At 39.7% G+C, this 22,553-nt stretch overlaps 1 protein-coding gene across 11 annotated transcripts in view; it reads left to right on the top strand.

Annotated features, from left to right (window-relative positions):
• runx1t1 (RUNX1 partner transcriptional co-repressor 1) overlaps window positions 1-22,553 on the top strand; it is a 96,835-nt gene that overhangs the window by 44,988 nt on the left and 29,294 nt on the right. For 10 of the 11 annotated variants that reach the window (XM_048528718.1, XM_048528714.2, XM_059646124.1 and 7 more), the window contains 6 exons: window positions 5,809-5,898; window positions 16,260-16,441; window positions 17,052-17,302; window positions 17,670-17,755; window positions 20,462-20,660; window positions 21,308-21,373. In XM_048528718.1, coding sequence (XP_048384675.1) covers window positions 5,809-5,898; window positions 16,260-16,441; window positions 17,052-17,302; window positions 17,670-17,755; window positions 20,462-20,660; window positions 21,308-21,373 — 874 coding nt within the window. The remainder of the gene's footprint in view (window positions 1-5,808; window positions 5,899-16,259; window positions 16,442-17,051; window positions 17,303-17,669; window positions 17,756-20,461; window positions 20,661-21,307; window positions 21,374-22,553) is intronic. The other variant, XM_059646125.1, reaches the window with a different exon arrangement.

Below are 22,553 nucleotides of genomic sequence, written 5' to 3'. Positions count from 1 at the left end.
AAGCATATGGGATACTTGCCATTATTAGCTGAGGCACGGAGTTTAAGAACAAGACAATGACGCTGGAATTGTACAGAATGGTGTTTAGGCCGCAAGTAAAGAATTGCATGCGGTTCTGGAATCCATGTTATACGAGGGATGTGATTGTATTGGGGAAGATAAAGAGGAAATTTACCAGGATATTATAATGGTTAGTGAGTTCTAATTAAGAGGAGAGATTGGATAAGGTGGGGTTGTTTTCTTAGGAGCAGAAGAGACTGAGGAGGAGTGTCATAATTGAGATATACAAAACTACAGAGTGCTGGCAAATTGCATTAGAATAGTTGGGTGTTTATTTTCAGTGGTATATACTTGTTAGGCCAAAGGCCCCCTTTCTGTGCTGTAGGCCTGTATGACTGTACGGTGTATATGTGGGGAAAATGAGATTTCCCACTTTATTGGAAAGAGTAGAAGAGAAAAATATTAGTTAGTTGGAGAGAGACTGCAAAATGCTGCAGTTTAGAGGATCCTGGGTGTTCAGGGTTTACAAAGACAAGTAGTTCTGCGATAACATATATTTTGTTAATGCAATTGATGAATAGTGAATGCTGTTTGGATAACACAAACTTTCTGCTTATAGGTGTAATGACTTTCTATTGCACTTTCTTTACAGTGCAATTTTCTGTGGCAATTTTCAATAGCGTGAGATCACGCAAGAACACAACTATTGTGTTATAGGAGAACTACCTGTAGCAAGTAGATACAATGTTGGTCTTCCATGCAAGATGGATGCACAGGGCAGAGTTGTTGCACCATTTCAACACATGGGTGAGGCTGCACATAGTTTCTGCAGATTTGGTATCATTACTTAAGAAGGTATTTGAAGGCTATTCAGAGAGTGTTCACGAGATTGACCCTTGTGGTGGAAGAGTTATCTATAACGACTAGTTGAATAGGTTGGACTTGTGCTCTTGGAGTTTACAAGATTGAAATGTGGTTTTACTGAAACATATAAAATTCTGTGGGGCATGTTGTGAGGATATTTCCCTTTATGTGGAAATCTAGAACTAGAGGGCAAGGTTTATTAATAAGGGATCTCCCAGTTCGATGGAGATTAGTAGAAAGTTCTTTGCTCAAAAGATTAATAATCTTTGAAATCCTGTACCTCATAGAAGTCCGAGGCTAGATTCGATTTATTTATCGACAAGAGGGTTGAATGTTGTACACGTGAGCAGGAAAGTGGAGTTGAAGCCTTAATCACATCAGCCGTGATCTTTATTTATTTAATAATGGAGTAAATCTCAAGGGGCCAAAATGCATACTTCTGCTCATATTTGTGAAGTTCTTGTGGTCCACCTGGGCACAAATATATATTTGCATCTTCATAGGCATGGCAGACCTGAATTTCTATTCTCTTGTGGGATGTGGGTGCCACTGACCGGGCCAGCATTTACTGCGTGTCTTCAGCTGCCCTTGAGAAAGTGGTGGTCCGGTGCTGCCTTGAACCACTGCAGCCCATGGATTCCAAGTATATCCACAATGTCTTAGCGAGGGAATGTTAGGAAAGTTAGCCTGATGATATCAATAGTTCTGCTAATCCCTGCAGCATGTTTCTCAAACTTCTTCCCCCAATGTGCCCCCATCTTTAAAGCTTAATAATTGTCATGATCCTCGGTGAGAACTAGGGGGATCAGAGAGTGCAACTATAACTCTTAGACCTCCATGGCATCCTTTCTGTCTCTTCGGAGTACACAACCTCCAAATTCCAGCTTGCAGTCCTATTTGGAATTCCGCCCCCACTTTGGGAAGCTGTGGCGTTTAGAGAAAAATAGACTGTGGTAAGCCACATTAAACTGTGTGTGTAGCATGGTCTGATTTTAACATAAGCCGTTGGATTCTGCGGGCCTTTCGTGGGCCTTTCATCTTGGCTTTCTATATTTGTTACTTGGGATGGCAAAGTGGCTTAGTGGTTAGCACTGCTGCCTCAGTGCCAGGAACCTGGGTTCAATTCAACCTTCGGGCGACTGTGTGGAGTTGGCATGGCGAGTTGGGCGAGTTGGCTGTGCTAAATTGCCCATAGTGGCCATGGATGTGCAGGACAGGTGGATTAACCATGGAATATGTAGAGTTACAAGCAATAGGGTGGGGGCTAGGAAGTGGGTCTGGGTGGGTTGCTCTTTGGAGAATCACTGTGGACTTGATGAGCCGAATGCCCTCCTTCCCTGCTGTAGGGATTCCAAGATTTTATGATGATACTTGGAGGAAGCATTAAATTATTGGTTGGGTATTAATAAATGTCTTTATTGTTGATTTCTTTGTATAAAAGGACAGTACAGGAATAGAACAAGAACATTTCAGAATTTAAACAGTGTGTGAAAAGCTGAAGTAATGGTTTTGCATCTGAATTCTTTTCTTTACACTAAAAGTTTAGAACTTCTTTTTTGCCTTTCGTCTTTGCATTGGGATAGGGAACAGAACGAGCAGTTTGAGTTCCAGTCTGTGTCAGTGTTCTCCTATAACTGGGGTTGATGCATCCTTCAGGTTTTCCCATACTATGCATGGGCAGCTTGCTCCCTCTTGAGGCTTTACCCTGAAATATTTGCCCAGAGTTTCACCTGATCAGTTCCTTCCCAAAATTCCATTCCCTAGCAAAACTTTGGCCTGGTAGTCAGACCAGATCCTGAAATTGCTTTTAGTGAATAAAAAAAATAGCATTTGTGATTGAAGGAGGAAAGATATGTTGAATTTTAGCTGAGGAGGAAGCACAAGAATAGTGATTTCTGAACAAGGAAGATCTGGGTACTTGTTAAGTCTTCAAGTTCTGAATTATATGAATCAATGTTCAGGAGTTATTGTCTCAAGACTGTGTTAGCTGCAAAGGAATATAAATACTGGCCAAGTAAGTAGCAGGAATTTGACACTGGCTGTCTAACAAGAAAAAAAATATATTCTTCAATTGAAAATTAGGTGTGCAGAAGAGTACAAAGCTTCACTGGTTTAGTTGTACATGCACTATGCTATAAGAGTTTGGTACTAAACTGTGTTGAGACCAAGTAAGGTTCTAGTTTAATCCTTGACCGAATTAAAAACTACTTTCTGGAGTAGAAAAGCATAACAATTGGTATCGATGACCTCAGGTTAAGCTGTGGAAACTTTGCTATGTTTATTCTTTTTAGTTATTACACATTGGCCATTGCTCGGTGTATGTATGTAAAAATGACAGGAGAGAACATAATTGAGCCTTGTTATAATGGGCCTCCAAATTGACTAGTGATAACAATCCCCTCTTTTCTTTTTGCATAAGAATTGACTATTTGGGGGAGTAGCTACCAAAATATGAACAAGAGCAAAATGCAAAGAGAAATGTGAAGCTAGGAAAAGTGGATTAAATTAATATTCAATGGCGAAACCTCCAAAAAGCATGAGAATGCCAAGAGATGGATTTGAGCTCATGTTTTTTAAAAAAAATTGCACAATATTTCACAAGTATTTAAATAGGAATTTTATTGCTTCTCTTGTTTTGCACTTCGGTTTAACACTGATTCATCATACCACGTGATCCCCTCACTTCACACACTGCAATAGTGATCCAGTGACATCTGAGGTCAAGTGAAGTGTCAAACATGAGCTGTAATTGTGCTGGATGTTGCATTGTAACAAAAACTGGGTCAACTGTTTCAGTTTGATTTCTTTCCTCATTGATGTTACATTCTTCAGGTGTCAAGATTAAACGGACAGTGCTATTTCCCATTATTCAACATTGCAACTCCTTATTACTGTGCACTGCAGCCATTTGGATTCTGCTTTGCCAAATGAGCCGTCTTTCTTTGATCATTATGCAATGAAATGATTGCTCATGGGCAATGTAATTCATGTCACTTAGCCGTGCAGTAAATATTACTGCTCCTTGCCATTTACTCTATGTATTGTAATGTTTGTATTACTAATGAGCTTCTTGATATATCTGCTGAGGTGTCCCAAATGTTTATGGAACAAAGTATGGCCTATGTAAATGCAAACTATTGTAGAGGCTGTTTTTCTGGGAATGGGAATATTTTGCAAACTTAATTGCATAGCTAAATGAGCCCAGTTTTCCCATCTGGCTGGAATGTTCTCCATGCATAGTAATGTCTGCAATTGTGCTATGGAACTTGAATAAACAAATGTGTGGTGAGATTGCTCTTACTAAGATGGCCCTGGAGTTTTATAAGGGTTGGTGGCAGGGTAATTAGAAACACACTTTTCCTCCTCAATTTCTTTAACTATTGGAACACCATTGATCTCTTTGAAATATTCTGTATTGTGCGTTCCAGTTTGCTATCTAATTTGCACTGGGTACGCATGTAATTTTCTGATTTGAACTTACCAGGAAGCTTGATTATGATATTAACAATATTTTGTTTCATATTGGTAGGTCACTTAATTGGTTCGAAATGAATACTTGTAATTTTGGCAAAAACAGTTTGTCGTGACAGTAATATTGGGTACCGTGACTGAAACATAAATAGAGTAAAACATACTTTGCTTTTTTGAATGGCTTCATCATTTTTAATAAAACAAATGTTGTGTTTTTTTTCTTGATGTGAAAAATGCTTTTGTTTCTAAGCTTAGATATTGATGAAGTAATCTATAGTCTAGCCTCTAAAGTGTGTTATGTTGTGAATGATATAAGATTATCTTCTAATCTAATCTGATCCTGCTATTAGGGTCAACTGTCTCTTGGCTGTTTTTTAGCTCATAACTTTGTATTTTTGATGGTTTTCATGAGATTTTTGTTGGTGCAAAACTGAACGTTTATGTAAAATAAGTGTATTTAAAACTGTGTATTTACATTCTCAGCAGCAAGATCTTAAGAACAGAAAGCTAATAGAGTCTACTGTGTGTAGCAGAATTAGTGCAAGTTTATATAAATATCACAGTTGAAATCTTCCGCTAATTATGAAAATATATTTAATTTTCAATCCGAAATCTTGAAATATGAAATAAATTTGTGCAGCCAGTTCAGATTTAGAAACAAATGCGGGTAAAATGTGTGAAAGCCTACTCATAACTGGACGCTATCAATAAGTTATCTTAGAAATGCAAATTACTTTTCAGTTTCAAAAATAAATTATTTTAAATCAGTTTCAAACTGTTTCACCTTTTATTTAAGGTAAAACTTTCAACATGGGACTGCAATACAATGTGTAATCATGCACACTTCATTTTTTTAATCTGAATTTCCCACTGACAATTTTAGCAAAGTTAACCTATTTATATTAGTTCATTAAGTTAGTCTGCTAAAACAAGAGAAGGATGGCAAATGAATAAACACAAAATCTCTCACTGACTTGTTAAATATTTATATGCTATACTCTGTGTAGCATAATTTAAGACCTATATAATTTTTGCATTCTGTATAATTTCCTTTTTCCTTATTAAAAGCAAATAAACACAGTGAGAAGCAGGAAATTGTCAGCAGTTGAAGGGTTAAGCTGTGAAGGCAGTGAAGGTAGTGGTGAATTCAGTGCTTCAAATACATCTGTATTTTAGAGTCACCTCAGGCAGTATATATTGCATTAAGCAATGGAACTTATTATAAGGGAAGCTTTTGTTCAGAGTTTCTAGAAAAGAAGTGCAAATGTGAGTACAAAGAACACATGGTCTCAATGACCGCAGCCACTTACAGCATTGGTTTCAGTTGTGTTGAAAGATTCGCACTCAAAATTTAATTAAATTTGAATATTCATTGGTTATGGAATGCAGAGATGTGTTTTGTTTAGCTATTTCTGCGAGAGTGGTATAAAAGAAAATGTTTTCACTTTTTATTTTCATTCAATTATTTTGCAGAATTCTACCTTGACAATTGAAGAATTTCATTCCAAGCTTCAAGAAGCTACGAATTTCCCTCTCCGACCTTTTGTTATACCATTTCTAAAGGTATTTGCAGCATTTCCCACTTTATAATATAACCGTTGAATTTATTGTTCCTGCTGTCCAATTTAACAGATTCTTGTGGGTTAAACTGTTCTGTGAATGAAATATTACAATACTTTATCAAGTTAAAGTGTCCCACAGCACTTATCACATTGAATTGTCTTAAAAGTGAGAAGGATTTGGTTGCAAAAATGAAAGTAACGTCTAATAAAGGAAAATCTTGGAAGGATCCAGTTTATTCCAAGCGTCCAAACTGCATACCTAAATCTGTAACTTATGTTCTGACACAGTTTCTGAATCTGTGAAATAATTTCATTCAACAGTCTGATTATTACCAAGGATTCCTATACTATTCTCACCTTACCCTTCAAAATATTGCTGGAATTTCTCCTGCTTTTGCCCAAAATTATAACATCAGGAGATGGATGCACATAGCTGTTGTCATTTAAAGATCAAAAGTATCAGCTGGAGAGCATCTCCAACTAACCACAGGACTAGGCAGGTACTTAATAATAAATCACTGTCAAATTGTAAATAATAAGGTAAACTATTGCTTTTAAAATGTCTTCAATCATCAAGTCTGACTTGTTGGATATATAGTTTCATATGTGCATAGTTTCTTAGTAAACTGACATTCCTATCTAAGAGCTGGCACATTGACCAAAATGGACCAATTGGGATTTGCTTGTGCTGCAGCCAAACATTTTAAAATGTGACCATCTTTTTGAAAGCTTAAGGGTGTTTTAATTTTTTTTAACAAAAAACACATAATTGTAGTGTGTTTTTGGCCAAGCAACTTTAAGTGCTGTGTTTGAATTGCATCATGCGAATGCCATTTCCTTTGTGAATATTACTGACTTTTTCATCGTGAAAACAGCTCCCTTCAGGGTCAGGTTAGCGGTGAAAAAAGCCAAAAAAGCATACAAGGACACTTCCAGAATCTTCCCTCACTGCTGTACACCATATGGTTACCATATCATTTCATGGGGATCACTGGAATCAAAGATGCAACTTTTTTTTTTCTAATTTTAGTGCCTTTCCTCAAAGGAGACATTAATGACAAAAACCATATGGTTGTGGGAACGCGGACCTTAATAACTGCATTCAATCCCAGCTGTAACAATATGCATTAAAGTCTTGTTTTCATTAGGCTAATGTAAGCCACAGACTCTCGATTCTATTTCATGTTATGGAGAATCATTTACAGGAAAGATATTAGACACCATTATAATTACTTTCTCTGGTTCTGGGATTTGACCCTCCCCCATTGCTTTCTTTTGTCACTTCTTTTACTTTGGTATAGTGTTTAAATGCAGTTAACTCTTTTTGGGCGCTGAAATTCAATGGTGGTTTTCATTTTTTAAAATCATCTGCAAATTGATTTTAACTGTGAATTTAAAATAGTGCATCCGATAAATGTACCAGATTCACAGAATTCATTCAAGGCATTTTGACATAACTGAATTGACTGAATATGTGCAGTATTTTCTGCTAAGTAACTCTTGGAATACCAATGCATACATTTGTGCAAAAGCTGGCAGAGTTTCTATTTATAAATTAGGGTAAAGGTTTAGATGTGTAGTATGGGAATCCATTCCTTATTTCCTGTGGAGCACCTGCAGATTTCACGTGTTCCTGAAACTCACTGAATTAGCCAAAAGCAGAATGTGCAGTCCTACTTGATCTACCATTGGGCTTCAATCCCATAGCAGTTACTTCAGTAATACTGCTTACACTTGCTCAATTGCACAAAGCCATCCAACTCTTATTCCATTACAGCGAGATTTGAACTATACCCTCAATTAACTCCACCTGTCCAGTAATGATGCTTGTAATATGTTTTGTACTAGGCCTTGCTGGTCCATCCTCATGAGAAACAAGAAACACGAGAGTAAAATTTTAGAGCCAAGGTATAGGCTAGGGTCTGTGACATTAGTTGGTGTTTGTTTTATAAATTCATTGAGTATTAGAGCCAAATTGAATGACTAAAGGCACAAAACCCAACTTGGCAAGTATAGTGTTATAGCCATTACTCAAACCTGGCTACCAGGCAGTCAGACCCAGAGCCGCAATATACCACAATTTTGAGGTCTGCAGGAAAGATGGAATATATGGTGGCGGGGGAGGAACATCCATGTGGATTAATGTTTAATCTCTTCAACAGTAGGACCGGATATCCTAAGACGTTACCAGGCAGTGGAGATTTTATGGACCAGGTGATGAAATGGAACTGGACCAAAGGCTTATGAGTTATGTAAAGAGCCCCTGACAGCAATTGTGATATGGCAGATCAGGACTTCTTGGATTTGGGATTCTGGATTACGAAAGGGTTTGTTTGTCAAAGTTTGGGATCACAAGATCTGTGACAGTAATGTCTACCATGCAGTTCATATAGAGTTATAATGGATGTGCTCCTGCTCTAACAGGTGAACGTGCTGTCAGTTCTCACTCATACTTCCAGGACAATTTTCAAGTGTCTAAATGGGAAAATGTTTGAGGAGCATTTTGGTAGATTGTATCGCTGCAGTGATTGAACAAGCATGCAGTAGGAACAGAAGGGTTACCAACGGGGTCTGAACTTTTATATGGATTAGGATAAACAAGCCAGCTCATTTTAGAAAGATGGTGGATGTTTGACTGCAGTTTTCTGAAGCAGGATTTCCTACATCAATAAGGACTTGCCACTTCAGTTAAATTAATGAATAGTTAGTTAGCAACTTAATGCAAATATTTACTCAGTAGCAGTCATAACATCATTGATTGTAATACAATGTTTGAGGAGATAAACTTGAACCTGCTGCCAAGATTCCAGAATTTGAGCATGGCTGACTTTGGAGCAATATAGAGAAAATTCATAGAAAGCATGGGAGCAGACCTATTAGTGATGTCACAAAAAATTCAATGTAATATAGAAACAGTTTTTTTTATATTGGTAAGCAATAAGAATTTTATTTGCTAGAAAAGGTATAATGGAGAATTGAAGATATAAAAGACAACAGAAAATAGAAGAAAAGAAAGTTAAAAGGAAGCATCAGTTCCACGTGAATGGCAAATATAATAATAGCAAAAGGCTTTCTAAAAAAAAAAGTGAGGTGTTCAAATTGGGAGAACTAAAAGAATATGGGGTAAAAAGTCAACTTTAACAATTACGTTTGCAAAAAGAGCATGATCAGAAGCAGCATGGGTTCCTTAACATGCTGACAATGTCATTGAAAAGAAGGAAACTGGGCATTTTGAATGGTTATTTTGCATGAGTTTTCATTGTGTACTGGAAGAGTTCAGCATGCTAGGCATCAAAGGATATTAACATTGAATCAGCATCAGGAACTCCACTTAAATTAACAAAAGCCAAATAACAATAATAAAGGAGATAATGGACCAAAGAATGACAAATATCCATCACCAGATGTTTTCCATCCCACGGTTTTTAAAGGAAGTGCGTGAGAACATTATAAATTCCTTAACTATAATTTTCCAAAATTCTCTTTATTAGGGAATCAGAATTTTATAGTTTGGAACATTGCACAGGCTGCTCCACAGTTTAAGAAAGGTGATAGGTGAGTTATAGAGCAGTTAATATTCTATCTGTTGTTGGAAAATTACTGCTCTATAGTTATTATTATGGTGACTGAACATCTTGAAGACTTTCAGCTGGTTAGAGAGAGCCAGAATCCATTTGTAAATGATAGGTCAATCCTAATGAATCATTCTTTTTGGGAGAAGTAACTAAAGTAATGGTTGATATTTAGTTGCAGAAACCACATGATAAAGTGCTTCTTAAGAGAGTTTGACTAATGTTGAATCTCAAACAAAGTTCAGGATGATGCCTGAATGCTTTAATTGTTAAGGAATAAATGGCACTGTTTCTCAAAAATCTGTCTTAGAACTTCAGCAGTTGACTTTTTATTTCTTTATTATCTAGGTGATGGGATAGCAAGTCACACATCCAGATTGGCCAATGACGTAAAGATTGCCAGCCTTGCAGATGAATATATAAAACTAAATTGAGAATTTAAATGACTGGGGAAAACTGGAAAATTTCAATATAGGCAAATGTGAGAACACACACTTCGGATGTAAAAAGGTGTAGAACAGAGTACTGAAATGGTGACAAGCCAGAAGCAGTGGATTCACAAAATTGTTATGGTGCAGCATGAAGCCATTTGGCCCGTTGCATCTGCACTGGCTCTTTAAATAGCTACTATGACTCAGTACCATTCTCCTGCCTTTTCTCTATAGCCGTGGCTATTGTTTCGATTTAAAATGACCATCTAATGCACTCTTGCCTAATTGAATCTGCCTCCATCATACATCCAGGAAGTGTATTCCATTCCCAACAATTTGCTGTATAGAATTTTTTTGTTTTCTCATGTCGCAGTTGATTGTTTTGCTAATCACTTTTTGTCCGTGCCCTTTTTAATTTTCTTGATTCTTTTATGAAATGGAGCAGTTTCTCCCTATCATGATTTTGTAAAATTCTTTCAGATCTCCTCTTCGCTACCTTTTCTGCAAGGATGACAATCCCAGTTTCTATAATCTATCTTCATAACTGTTTTTCATCCCTGGAAACATTTTCAGCATAATCTGGTTTTTGTTGGATATGCTTCCCCTGTTAAGAGTCAACAGTTAATACAGTTAGTGCTCTGTTTAACCTCCCATCTTTAGTGACATATATTCATACAGAGCCATGCTTCACTGATTTTGGTCATTGTTTAGGGCAATTCCCTTTATTTGATTCTTTATCTTTTCTGCCAAAATGTACATTAAGCTAACATTTCTCTGCATCATACTTCATTTGCTATCTATCTGATCTCTCTACCAATTTGTGGATGTCCTTTTCGAAGTTCTACGTTATCCTTATCACGAGTTTCAATTCTCCCAAGTTTTTTGTGTCATTCATACACTTTGAAATTGTCCCTTTCACACCAAGATCCAGCATTGGCCCATAACCTTGCATGCCTTGGCACCATAAATGTATATCTAAATCCCCCTTAAATGTTATGAGAATTTCTGGCTCGACAACTCTTACAGGCAACGAGATCCTTATTCCCACCAGCCTCTATATGAAAACATTTTTCTTCACATCCCCTCTAAACCTTCTGCCTGGCCCTTATGTCTATGCCCCTTTGTTATGGCCCCTCCGTCAAGGGGAAAAGTTTCTTCCTGTCTACAGTACCTGTGCTCCTCACAATTTCATACATCTCAATCATTTCCCCTCTCAACTCCTCTGCTCAAGGAAGACAATCTTAGCCTGTCCAATCTTTCTTGATAACTGAAACTCTCCAGCCCAGGCAACACCCTGGTAAATCTCCTCTGAACACCCCTCCCCCGCAACCCCAATCCCAACCTCCAGTCCAGTGCAATAACTGCTATAATGTGGATTCCAGAACTACACACAATACTCTAGCTGTGGCCAAAACAACATTCCATACAGTTCCAACATAATCTCCCTGATCTGAAACTCAGTACATCAGCTATAAAGGCAAGTATACCAGATGCCTTCTTAACCACTTTATGCAACTGCCCTGATATCTTCAGGGACTGATGTATGTGTGCGTCACAGCTGTTCCTATTTAACCCACATTTTTCCTTGTGACTACTAATTGTATCCCCAATTATTGTTTCTAATAACTTCCCTCAGATTCAAGTTAAGCTGACTGGGCTGTAATTCCTGGGCTTATCCTTATGAACTTTTTGAACAAGGATATTATGTTTGCAATTCCCCAGTCTTCTGGCCCCTTCTCAGAATCTAGCGAAAATTGAAAGACTATCATCGGTTTCTCTGCGTCTTCCACTCTCACTGCCTTTAGCATCCTTGAATGCATTTTGTGCAGTCCCAGTGTCTTATCAACTTTAAGTATCTCCTTATCAATATTAATCCTTTCAGGTGACTGAGTTGCCTCCTTTGTCACCATAGCCTGGGCATGTCAGTTGATGGCTCTTTTTCCACAATCCTGCTTTGCTAATCTTAATTTCATTTTCACCTGAGTACTGAATCATCTCTCTTCAGCCTCTCTCTCGTGCTCTCTCTCTCTCTCGCGCTCTCTCTCTCTCTCTCTCGCGCGCTCTCTCTCTCTCTCTCTCTCTCTCTCTCGCGCTCTCTCTCTCTCTCTCTCTCGCTCTCTCACATATTTTCCCCGCCCCTCTCCCCTTTTACTTTCATAGAGCTCTGAATTCGTTTACCCTTTTTCCTTTTTGAAAGAATAACTACCAACTGTGCCAAACCATCTCTTCTGAAGGCACCCCATTGTTCACCCACAGGTTTCCTTGATCCTTTGGTTCCAGTCTATCCAGCCCAGCTCTGTTCCTGCCCCATTGTAGTAGACTTTCTCCCAGTTAACTGTTCTTACTCTGGGTTGTTCTTTGTCCTTTTCCACTGCCATCCTAAACCTCATGAGATAATTTCATGTATTAAAATATCAAGAAGAGATACAGAAAATAGTCAAAAAGCTTATGAAATATTAGCATCTATATAGCTCCAGGACTAGAATACAAGGAGCTGGAAGTAATGCTTCAGCTATGTAAAACTGTTGTTAGCCCACATCTGGAATACTGTGAGCACTTCTGTAGCTAAGCCACTTGGGAAAAATTCTACAGGCTTTTTTACAACAATGTGAAAGAGTAGAAAAGATCTTTATTTGAAGGCAAGGGTGATAGGTGGCCAGGAGTAACATGCTAACATTCACACCACACAAGTGCTCACAGAACCAGACCTGGGAAAGATGGATTGACTTCTGATCAAATGCATTGTCGATCAAGCCAAATAATGCTTGGAGTTCAAGGATTCAATTACGAGAAGAGATTGTACTAAGTAAAGATGCATCCCCTGGAATTTAGAAAATAAAGGATTGATTTCACTTTTTTAAGGCATTGGAGGGAATGAATAGGATTGGTGACAGTGGAATTATTTTTGTTGATTGGAATCTCAAAGTGTAGGTGGCAAAATAAAATAAAATTGTAGCCAGATCTCTTAAGAGTGAATTTGGAAACAAAAATGGAATGCAAAGAGTGGGAAAATTTAGAATTCTGCTCCATGAATGCCATTGGAGCCTAGATCAATTATGGAATTTAAAAGCCAGATTGATAGATTTTGTTAACCGAATATATTAAGGAATGTGAGGCAAAGAAAAATATATGGATTTATATCTTATATTTGACATGATCACATTGAACAACAAAGCAGGCTCAAAGAGCTAACTGGTTTAATTTTGTTCTATATTCCTCTGCATTTATGTAGCACCTTTTGTAACTTTGGAGAACTCAGTGTTTATGACCTCTAGTCGCTATTGCTTAGGAAATACAGAAGTTGATTTTCATTCAGCAAGATCCCACAAGCAAAAATAAGATGATAATCAGAAAATCTGTTGAAATGTTCATTTAAAAACTAAATTTTAGCTCGACCTTTTGAGAAAAATTCTACAGGCGATTTTACATCTATATGACAGAGTAGGAAAGAGCTCTCTGAGGGCAAGGGTGATAAGTGAACTGGAGTAACATTCTCACATTCATACCACACAAGTGCCATCAGAGACCATCTCCCACAAGCAGAAAACTAACTATTACCCCTTGATCTTCAAAAACATTACAATTGCTGACTTCCCTACTGCAAACTTTCTGTTGGTTACCATTGACCAGAAACTGAACTGGACTGGTCCTATAAATACTGTGGCTACAAGAATACTCCATGCTAAGAATTCTGTGGTGAGTAACTCACGTCTTGTCTTCTCCTAGTGCTGGACCACTTTTTTTTGAGTTGGATGCATGGTGGAATGCTCTCAGTTTGCTTGGAGCTCTAACAGTACTCAAGAACCTTGACACCATCCAGGACAAAGCAGTCCACTTGATTAGCACTCCATCCAGTCAGTCAGCAAACCTCTTTTTCGGCATCTTCCAAACCTGTGATTTCTCCCATGTGCAAGGACAAGGTTGGTAGGTGCATGGGATCACCATCCCCTGCCAGACCCCCTCCAACATACCTTACTAACTTGGAACTATGTCACCGTTCCTTCACTTCCACTGGGCCAAAATCCTGGATCCCCTTTCCTAATAGCACTGTTAGTGTTCATGTACCTCATTGAATATTTTATCCCATTCTGTGGAGTATACATGTTGCAAATTTTTCTGTGCTCATCATTTTTCATTTGTCTGCATCCAAATTAATTTGTGAACGTTCAACTTACTATAAACTTTCTTCATATGCTCTTTACAATTTCAGAGTTACCTCGATTTCCCCGTATTCTTCCATATTGTCTATGTGTTTGATCAATCAAAGTCAATGATCTAAATTAAAACAGTGGTCCCACTGGGGTTGACCAATTAATTTATATTACTCCATGCTGACCTAACTCCTCAAATAAATATCTAAAGATTTTGTTTCAAGTCTTGGATAAATTTCTTGTCTGTATCAATTCCCAATTTTAAACCTTGAAATGTTGGAACTTAAGTAATGGTCTTTTGTATGGAAATTCTGTTAACCAACTCTTGGAATTTTAAAGGTGATATGTCTTATCACAGTCTCTTCACTTCCTCAATGCAGCTTTAATTCTCTTCAGTTCCTGTGGTGATGTGTTTGTGCAGTAGTGCTAAATAGAGAGGTTCAAGGTAGTAACCTCTGTGAAGAAAAAATCGTGATAAATTTCCAAGGCTGAATTGTGCCAGGCTTGAAAATAATGTCCTTTAGCATTTGTACAGTTGACCGCTCTGCTGCCAAGCAGAATGAGTTTTCTCGGTCCTGTTGAAGTAAGCTTAGTGAATTTTGCCCATTGTGTAAAGACTATATATGACATCCACTGTGTGTTTTGAGTGTGGAGAGATGGAGATTGAGCTCCATGGTCTAGAATGCTAAGAGCTGACTCTGTTAAATAATGTTGAAGTTTTCAAGTATTGTTGTGACACCTCGCAGCAGGCAAGAGGTATTATATCCATTTCTTAAAATTTTGTCATAATTCTGATTGGTGTAGAAAGTGATCCACCAGTGAATATCCAACAACTGTTATCCATTATTAGGGAAGCTATTGCTTTGACTGGTCAATCCAATTAAGGCAGTGGCCAGTAGTGAGCCAAGAGGATGTTTATGGTGAGCAATTTGGTTCTGATGATATTGTAGGTAACTGACGTGATTGATAGCCTAGCATTTGCATGCTATGGTAACTGATGTTGCTTGCCACCAGAAACAATGCAAAGACACTACTTAGTTCAATGCAAACTTGTCAATATTAAGGGCACTGTCTTGAGTAATTTTCTAGGGTCACAGTGACTGCCTTAGTAAATGTGTGTCAGGCATGATGCCAGCTGCAGAGGATGTTAGTCTGGTATCTCCTTGCCTTGAACTGTTGTGTCTATGGCTATTTCATGCTTAAGTATGAGGCTTGCTGCACAGGGCCTCTAGTGGAATTCAAATTGAGTGCGATTGTACCTACGTTTTATGGGGGCATGTGTAATATTAACTGATCGAGTTGAGTGTGTGTAATCATGGTAGTCTGCTACAACACTCTTATCTGAGACCTAAAGGTGTTGAGAAATCTGTATGGCCACCTGAACTGCCATGACTGACTGACTTGATTCTTAGATAGTAGGAACTGCAGATGTTGGAGAACCTGAGGTAATAAGGTATAGAGCTGGATGAACACAGCAGGCCAAGCAGCATCAGAGGAGCAGGAAAGCTGATGTTTCGGGTCTGAAGAAGGGTCCAGACCCTTCTTGGTTCTTGTTTTGATCCAATGCCTTGGCCATTTCCAGTCAGACAATTTGATATTCCCATTATTTGTTGTGTATCTATTTGCATGTGGAGATGTATGTATATATGTGCAACCTTTGTTTTTTTCAGACTAAAAAGGATTATGCTGTTTTTCTTTTCATGTTGTAAATCTTTTGATTTTGTGTCTCAATTAAATTTGTACTTGGAATGCATGGATTGATTGGCGATAAACGTAAGGTAACATTTTCCCCTGTTCTACCAGTGTTAACAACATCTTACCAGCACCAATACTGTGACAACCAATTTGGCTGTTGCAGATCTAGTTGAACAATTGCTTCTATTCTGCATTTTACTACAGGAGTGACCCTGCCATTTTTCATAAATTATGTGTATGCAGAGCTCCAGTGTGGAATTACAGACAAATGGAGCCACATGCCTGACAGCATGATGCTACAGCAATCCGCGCTGATGAACATCCCAGAACAGAGGGGATTAAAAAAAACCATGAGTGAAAATATAGCTTGCAAAGGCACAAAATAAGTCATTGCGTTGTCAGGCCACTTTAGTTTGCTCATTCATTCAACTCGAAGGTCAGTTGGGTCCCCTCAGTTCTCCCACATGGCCGTGCTGACCGTGGTATTGCTTTTTGTGTCGTTCTTTCTTGCAGGCCAACCTGCCCCTGCTGCAGAGGGAGCTACTTCACTGCGCACGCTTGGCCAAGCAAAACCCAGCACAGTACCTCGCACAGCATGAGCAGCTGCTGCTGGATGCCAGCACCACCTCACCCGTAGACTCCTCCGAGCTGCTGCTTGATGTTAATGAAAATGGGAAAAGGCGAACTCCAGACAGGTGAGACAAATGGCAGCAATTTATCAACAGAATGGTTTCTTTTAGAGCTGAAATTTGTCTGTGCAGATGCATCATTGGGGCAAAAAAAAGTATGCGGGTGAATGCTGACGTTTTTTTTCTATAAGTTGCAACATCTTGCTTTAAACTGTGGAGTTTTGGACTCAGGAAGTGTACTTTTTTACTACTTTTGAGTTAATTAATGCACCCATGGTACTGTACTTAATCCTGTTTTTAAACATTTTATGATGATGAGAGGTGCAACTTGCAAAATGCTGGATTAAGGAAAACAGCTGACAGTTTTGCTGCTTTTCTTCCTGCATATGTTCAGTTATGGATGGGTGCTTGCAGCAATGTTGAGTCTATTAAAATAGCTCATTAAAAACATCATTTTGTTTCTCCATTATCACAGAGATGCCACAGTCATTGCACCTAACAAAGTCTGATTTTTGTACGTAAGAGTGAACACCAGGTCTGCTTGGAATAGAATTTAGCAATATTGTAATTGGGAGAGTTTCATATGAATAAAAGAATGCTTTGTCAGGTTGTATCACGTTATTGTAGCTAGACATTTCTTATGCATTTACATTTGACCATTTTGACAACTTTTCAGAACCAAAGAGAATGGCTACGATCGTGAGCCTTTGCACTCAGAGCATCCTAGCAAGCGGCCCTGCACTATAAGCCCCAACCAACGGTTTAGTCCAAATAATGGGTTATCTTACCAGCCCAACGGCCTGCCTCACCCAACACCACCCCCACCTCAGCACTACCGTCTGGATGATATGGCCATGGCTCACCACTACAGGGATTCATACAGACATCCCAACCACAGAGACCTCAGGGACAGGAACAGACCTCTCGGTGAGTATCGATAGCGGATTTATGTCAACCCATTCAAAAATCTATGAAATAACCATTACATTTTCTTGATTTATTGTCAAATGAACTGCCAAAGGCACTATAATGTACTAGATACCTACAAAATCCATTGTGTTGAGATGATGTATGTTTATTATCACGAGTGAACATTGCAAGTGCATTGGGCCAAGGCTTGCCTATAGACATTTGTGGTAAACCCGTGTGTATGCTGAAGGATAGATGTGTCACTTTTATGTTAGTGATGAGAATTGCAGGGAGGTTATGAGTTACCTGATGGATAATATGAAAAATGGCATGTTTTTCAGCAGAATAGCTTTGGAAGTCTGAAATTATTTTCCCCTGTTGGCAGGGATGCATGGCACCCGTCAAGAAGAAGTGATTGATCATAGACTAACGGATAGGGAATGGGCAGAGGAATGGAAGCACCTTGATCATGTAAGAAAATAAATCAATTTACTGAAAAGCTAACCTGAAGGGAAACAACTTCAATTTTATATTTGTACTAACGGATATCTTGTGTGTTTGTTCTGAATGATTCATATAATTCAGTGCTGTTTATGCTTTAAAGTTAAGTGCAGAAATTTGAGTCCTTTCAAATAATAGCATTGTGGTATTATGATCACAGCTGTTATTAATACTGGAAAAGTCAGATCCCAGAATGAAATCTGGCCTGATGGCCCCTAACTCCTCTCTTTTTTCACCTTGGAGATCAGTTACTGAATGCATTCGGTACTACTTAATCCAGGGATTAAAACTTCTATTAAACAAGAAAATGTAAAACTGCATTCCATTAGAAAGAGATCAGAAATATTTCATTACAACCAGCAATACCCTTAGAAACATCAAAGCCCCAGCAAAGATTTACCGACGTCATCACATCGAGACATCTATCTCAGGCTGGCATTGCTGCACCAGTTTTCCTTCTGGCAAGTGTCTGAGCTACCATTAGATGCTTTCTCTTCAGTTGGCATCTCTCCTAAAATGAACTATTACTTCAACTTATGATCAGACACAGAGGACTGGAATCTTTATAGGGCCGTGAGCAATGTGGACTACAGTGACATTTGCAGTACAGTTGACCCAAAGTCCAGCAAGACTATTCTCAAGGTTGGGTGTATCTTACTCCGTCATTTATGCTTTTGACAAACAGCCAACAAATTGCTCTCTGGGCAACAGAGTGTCAATTGAGGGGGATTATTGCCCTGTTGACAGCCCAACTTGCCTCCCTTAATATGCAATAGCTTTCTTTTTACCGAACAAGCTGGACGTTGATTTCCACATCCAGTTTTCTCAATGTGTATACCTGGCGAATTCAGCGTATTGCTTGCTGTAAGAGCCACCATGTTGGATAACATGCACCAATGGCCGAGGCCCCACTCCATGGGCCACTAGCTATGTCCATGAATGTTGGAGCCTGATATGTAACAGTCTTTAAGAAGCCTTACGGCGCATCTCTCGCCTACTACTGGGACACTACTACACTTTAATGCTACACTTAAGACTACACCGGCAACAATCATTCTAATACTATAGCCAAGGATACTGCGCATTCAGGAATAGGCACCCAGCTCAAAAACTGCACCAGGCTATACCTCTTTGCTTGCTGTTGTAGTACTGTCTCATTCTGAATCTGCCTGCGTACTCATTGCCTAGCCTTATCATTTTGTATGTTGTTGCCTCAGCCAGAGATACCAGGCTCATATTATTTCTGCCATACCTTGTTGTTGAACAGAGGTACAAAGGCAGGAAATGTGTCGTGGGTGTCTGCCAGCCTCTGTCAGGTCAAGGGTGTTATCCCTTGGTCAAGGGGTCCTGGCACAGTCGGTCAAGGGCAGACTCTGAAACCTATCTAAGGAGCTTGGACACAGTTAGTCAGCCACGCAGGGTTAGAATAATTTCCACAAGGGGCGAGGAGAGAAATGTCAAGCGCTTCTTTCTGGCAGTTGTGTACAGTTTTCTTCCTGGAATGAGAGAGATTAAGGGAGATGAAAGTGAATGACAGAGCTGTTAAATTTGGTGCAGGTGAGGAGGTGCCCTGAGTGAGTGAGTAAGCAGGACAGTGGCCATGCAGAGTTAGTGGGATTGGGGTGATGACAGCAACCGAGTGAAGATGTTGCGGGCAATAGTGACGGTGGTAGAGTTAGTGGGAGGTGGGTGCGGCAGCAGAGGTGGACTTAGTGTGAGGCAATGGCTGAGACTGGGTTACAACCTCACACCGGCTGGGATAGGGGAACGTGGCCTGCTACCTTTTTCCTGGCAGGAGGTTGAGGATGCCCCGCTTATGTGCCACCCCATCCAGCAGGATCCCCAGATCCTCTCTTCCAAAGCAGGATGACAATTTCCCCATGTCTGCCATGTCCAGGACAAAAATCAGGAAGCAGGCAGTGCAGCAGTGGACTGACTGCGTGTCTGGCTGCACAATGGGCCTTTGAGGAGGGTGCAAGGGCCTCCATAGTGGTGGAGTAGGTGACTAATGAGTAGAGTTTGGTAAAATACTGCAAAAGATGTCAGTCAACCGAACACCAAACAAAATCAAAGCAACTTGCACTGAACCAAAAAACGCTAAGATCCAGCACACATTCCCAAAACTCATGTTCCAGCAGCCTTTAGCACTATCAAGTTTAGTATTGCAACATTCATTTTCACTCCTTTCTCAATTTTTTTGTGTCTCCCTATGTGTCTGGATCTTTGTTGCTAAGCAATGCAGAGTTTTACTACCTTTTTAATAAGCTAGAGTAAATCCCCAAATCTTCACTTCAAGGTTTGTAAAACCTCATTAACCATGTAGGTTACCAGAACATAGACAGATCTCTATATTCCCCATCACCAAACTCACCAGACTAACTCTATGAAAATGAAACTAAAACTATCCACCCTTTCCTAGCTTGCAAAATATGAAATATAAGTTAAACTTAATTTTGTACCAACAATGTAAATATGCTTCATTTGAAATACTGTATCTTTTCACTTGTTAAAGTTGTTGCACCTCCTCCAATCATACACTTTTTAAAAGTATTTAAATCAGTCAGCTCTTGATAAGAGTTTTAGCATGTGTCGTGACTGTGGATGATGGTCTGATGTGACTTTATGTAAGCATGTGACCAGGTTGGCTCATAGTTATATCTCACGATGTTGTTTCAGCTTTTAAACTGTATCATGGACATGGTAGAGAAGACGAGGCGGTCACTAACAGTCCTTCGAAGATGCCAGGAAGCTGACCGCGAGGAGCTTAATTACTGGATCAGGCGGTACAGTGATGCAGAGGATATAAAAAAAGGTAGTGGCAGCAGCAACCATTCCAGACAACAGAGTCCTGTGAATACAGATCCTGCCCAACTAGGTAACAGTCATTAGGTACCATAGCCTACTCTTTAATTTGGTGCAGTATTGCTACCGTTACACTGTTATTGTGGTGCCAACTTCACATCATAGAGTAACATCCCCAAATCTATTGCCACTACATCTCCTTTATCTAAATGGGTGACATGGCACTGTTGTTGCTTTGTGTTGGCTTCACCGTACAGCTGATGCTGTCATTGGATGTCAGAAGTCCAGCTTCTTCACTCTGTGTCTTTCCCATCCATCCCCTGATTCATAAACACCTCCGTCTGACAGATCAAAATGTTTGCAGTTACATGAAGCAACCAGATCTCACTGAATCCTCCAGTTCCTTCTGAACTTTCTACATGATGTACATATCTGTGCTGGTCAGAGCAGCAAAATAAAAATAAATGGAGGACACTTATTGCTTCTCAGTGTAACTTTTGGCATGAATGAACCAGTCCCAATTAGTCTGTCTCAATCTGAGAGGGTCCTTGAGAGATAACAGAGGAATGATATAATTTATTACTTGCCGTATTCCACTCTATCATTTTGTGAAGTTTTCAACACTGTACCTAGTATTGGAGGAAGTCATCTGTTGAAAAGGCATTCATGAATTTACCCAGAAACGACGTTGATCGAAGTACACATTTTTTTCTTTTCCAGATTCCCATCGGGAGTTCCTTCACAGACCATCTGGCCACCTGCCAGAGGAAATCTGGAAAAAAGCTGGTAAGAGTTAAGGGAAGGAGAGTTGGGAAAAATAGGGTGTGTGTGATGATGTCTGGACGTCTGTCACTTTACAGTATGGTGAGTTCTTATTCAGTCGCTACACTAAAAAAAATCACTTCGGGTTTATCTTTTTAGGAAAACCATGGATTGAGAGGTCACAAGAATGTGAGATTGCCTGTTCTTGCTCATCTTCCGAGCTTTCGAGAAAAATTAAAGGAATGTAAGACTGTGTGGCACGGTGGCTCAGTGGTTAGCACTGCTGCCTCACTGCACCAAGGGTCCAGGTTTGATTCCACCCTCAGGCAACTGTCTGTGTGGAGTTTGCACATTTTCCCTGTGTCTGCGTGAGTTTCCTCCAGGTGCACCGGTTTCTTCCTACAGTCCAAATATATGCAGTCTAGGTGGGTTGGCCATGCTGAATTGCCCGTAGTATCCAGGGGTGTGCAAGCTAGGTGGGTTAGCCATGGGAAATGCAGGGCTACAGGGATTTGGAAGCGGGGGCGGGGGGTTGGATCTGGGTGGGATGCTGTTTGAAGGATCAGTGCGAACTCAATGGGCTGAATGGCCTGCTCCAATGCTGTAGGGATTCTGTGAAGACTTTTGGATGGTGTTTACTTGAGGTGACTGGGCTACTGCCTGCCAGCTGGTGATCCACGGAATCTCTGCTTCACCTCTCTTCAGGAAATCCTTCCATGTTAATTGTCAATCATGCACTTAACTGGTCAGCAGCAAGCCTTCTCCAAAGATTCCACTGGTGGAGCAGGAATTCCACCAATGGAGACCTGCAAAGGGCTGCAAGCTTTTCAATGTTCACTTCTGCAAGTGTGGAGCTGATGGGTGCTGCCAGTATTGTGAAATTCCCAATGGCCGCAGGCACTGGTGAGTTACTGTTGGAGAAGGATCAGCAACAAGGGTGCCCGGGGTTAGCTGTCATTGGACAGGTGTGGATTGTCTCTAGAATGACTAACCTTACCCTTAAGCCCAGAAGCAACCATGATAGGGTGGTTTGCACATGGTGAATCCACTGCCTGTCACTGGTTGAATAACAGTGTTGCTAGGATGAGGCTTTAAGTTAACATTAATTGTCCATTTAATGACTTCAATTGGCTGTGGATGGCAAGGCTGTTCATGTGCTTTCCCTCTGCGACTTAGTCAGGGTCATGACAGAGAACTGGTGGGC

This window comes from Stegostoma tigrinum, chromosome 5 (assembly GCF_030684315.1).
Source record: "Stegostoma tigrinum isolate sSteTig4 chromosome 5, sSteTig4.hap1, whole genome shotgun sequence".
NCBI classification, from domain to species: Eukaryota; Metazoa; Chordata; class Chondrichthyes; order Orectolobiformes; family Stegostomatidae; genus Stegostoma; species Stegostoma tigrinum.
Note: the sequence above shows the minus strand (reverse complement) of the source record. Positions and strands in the feature narration are given on the sequence as shown.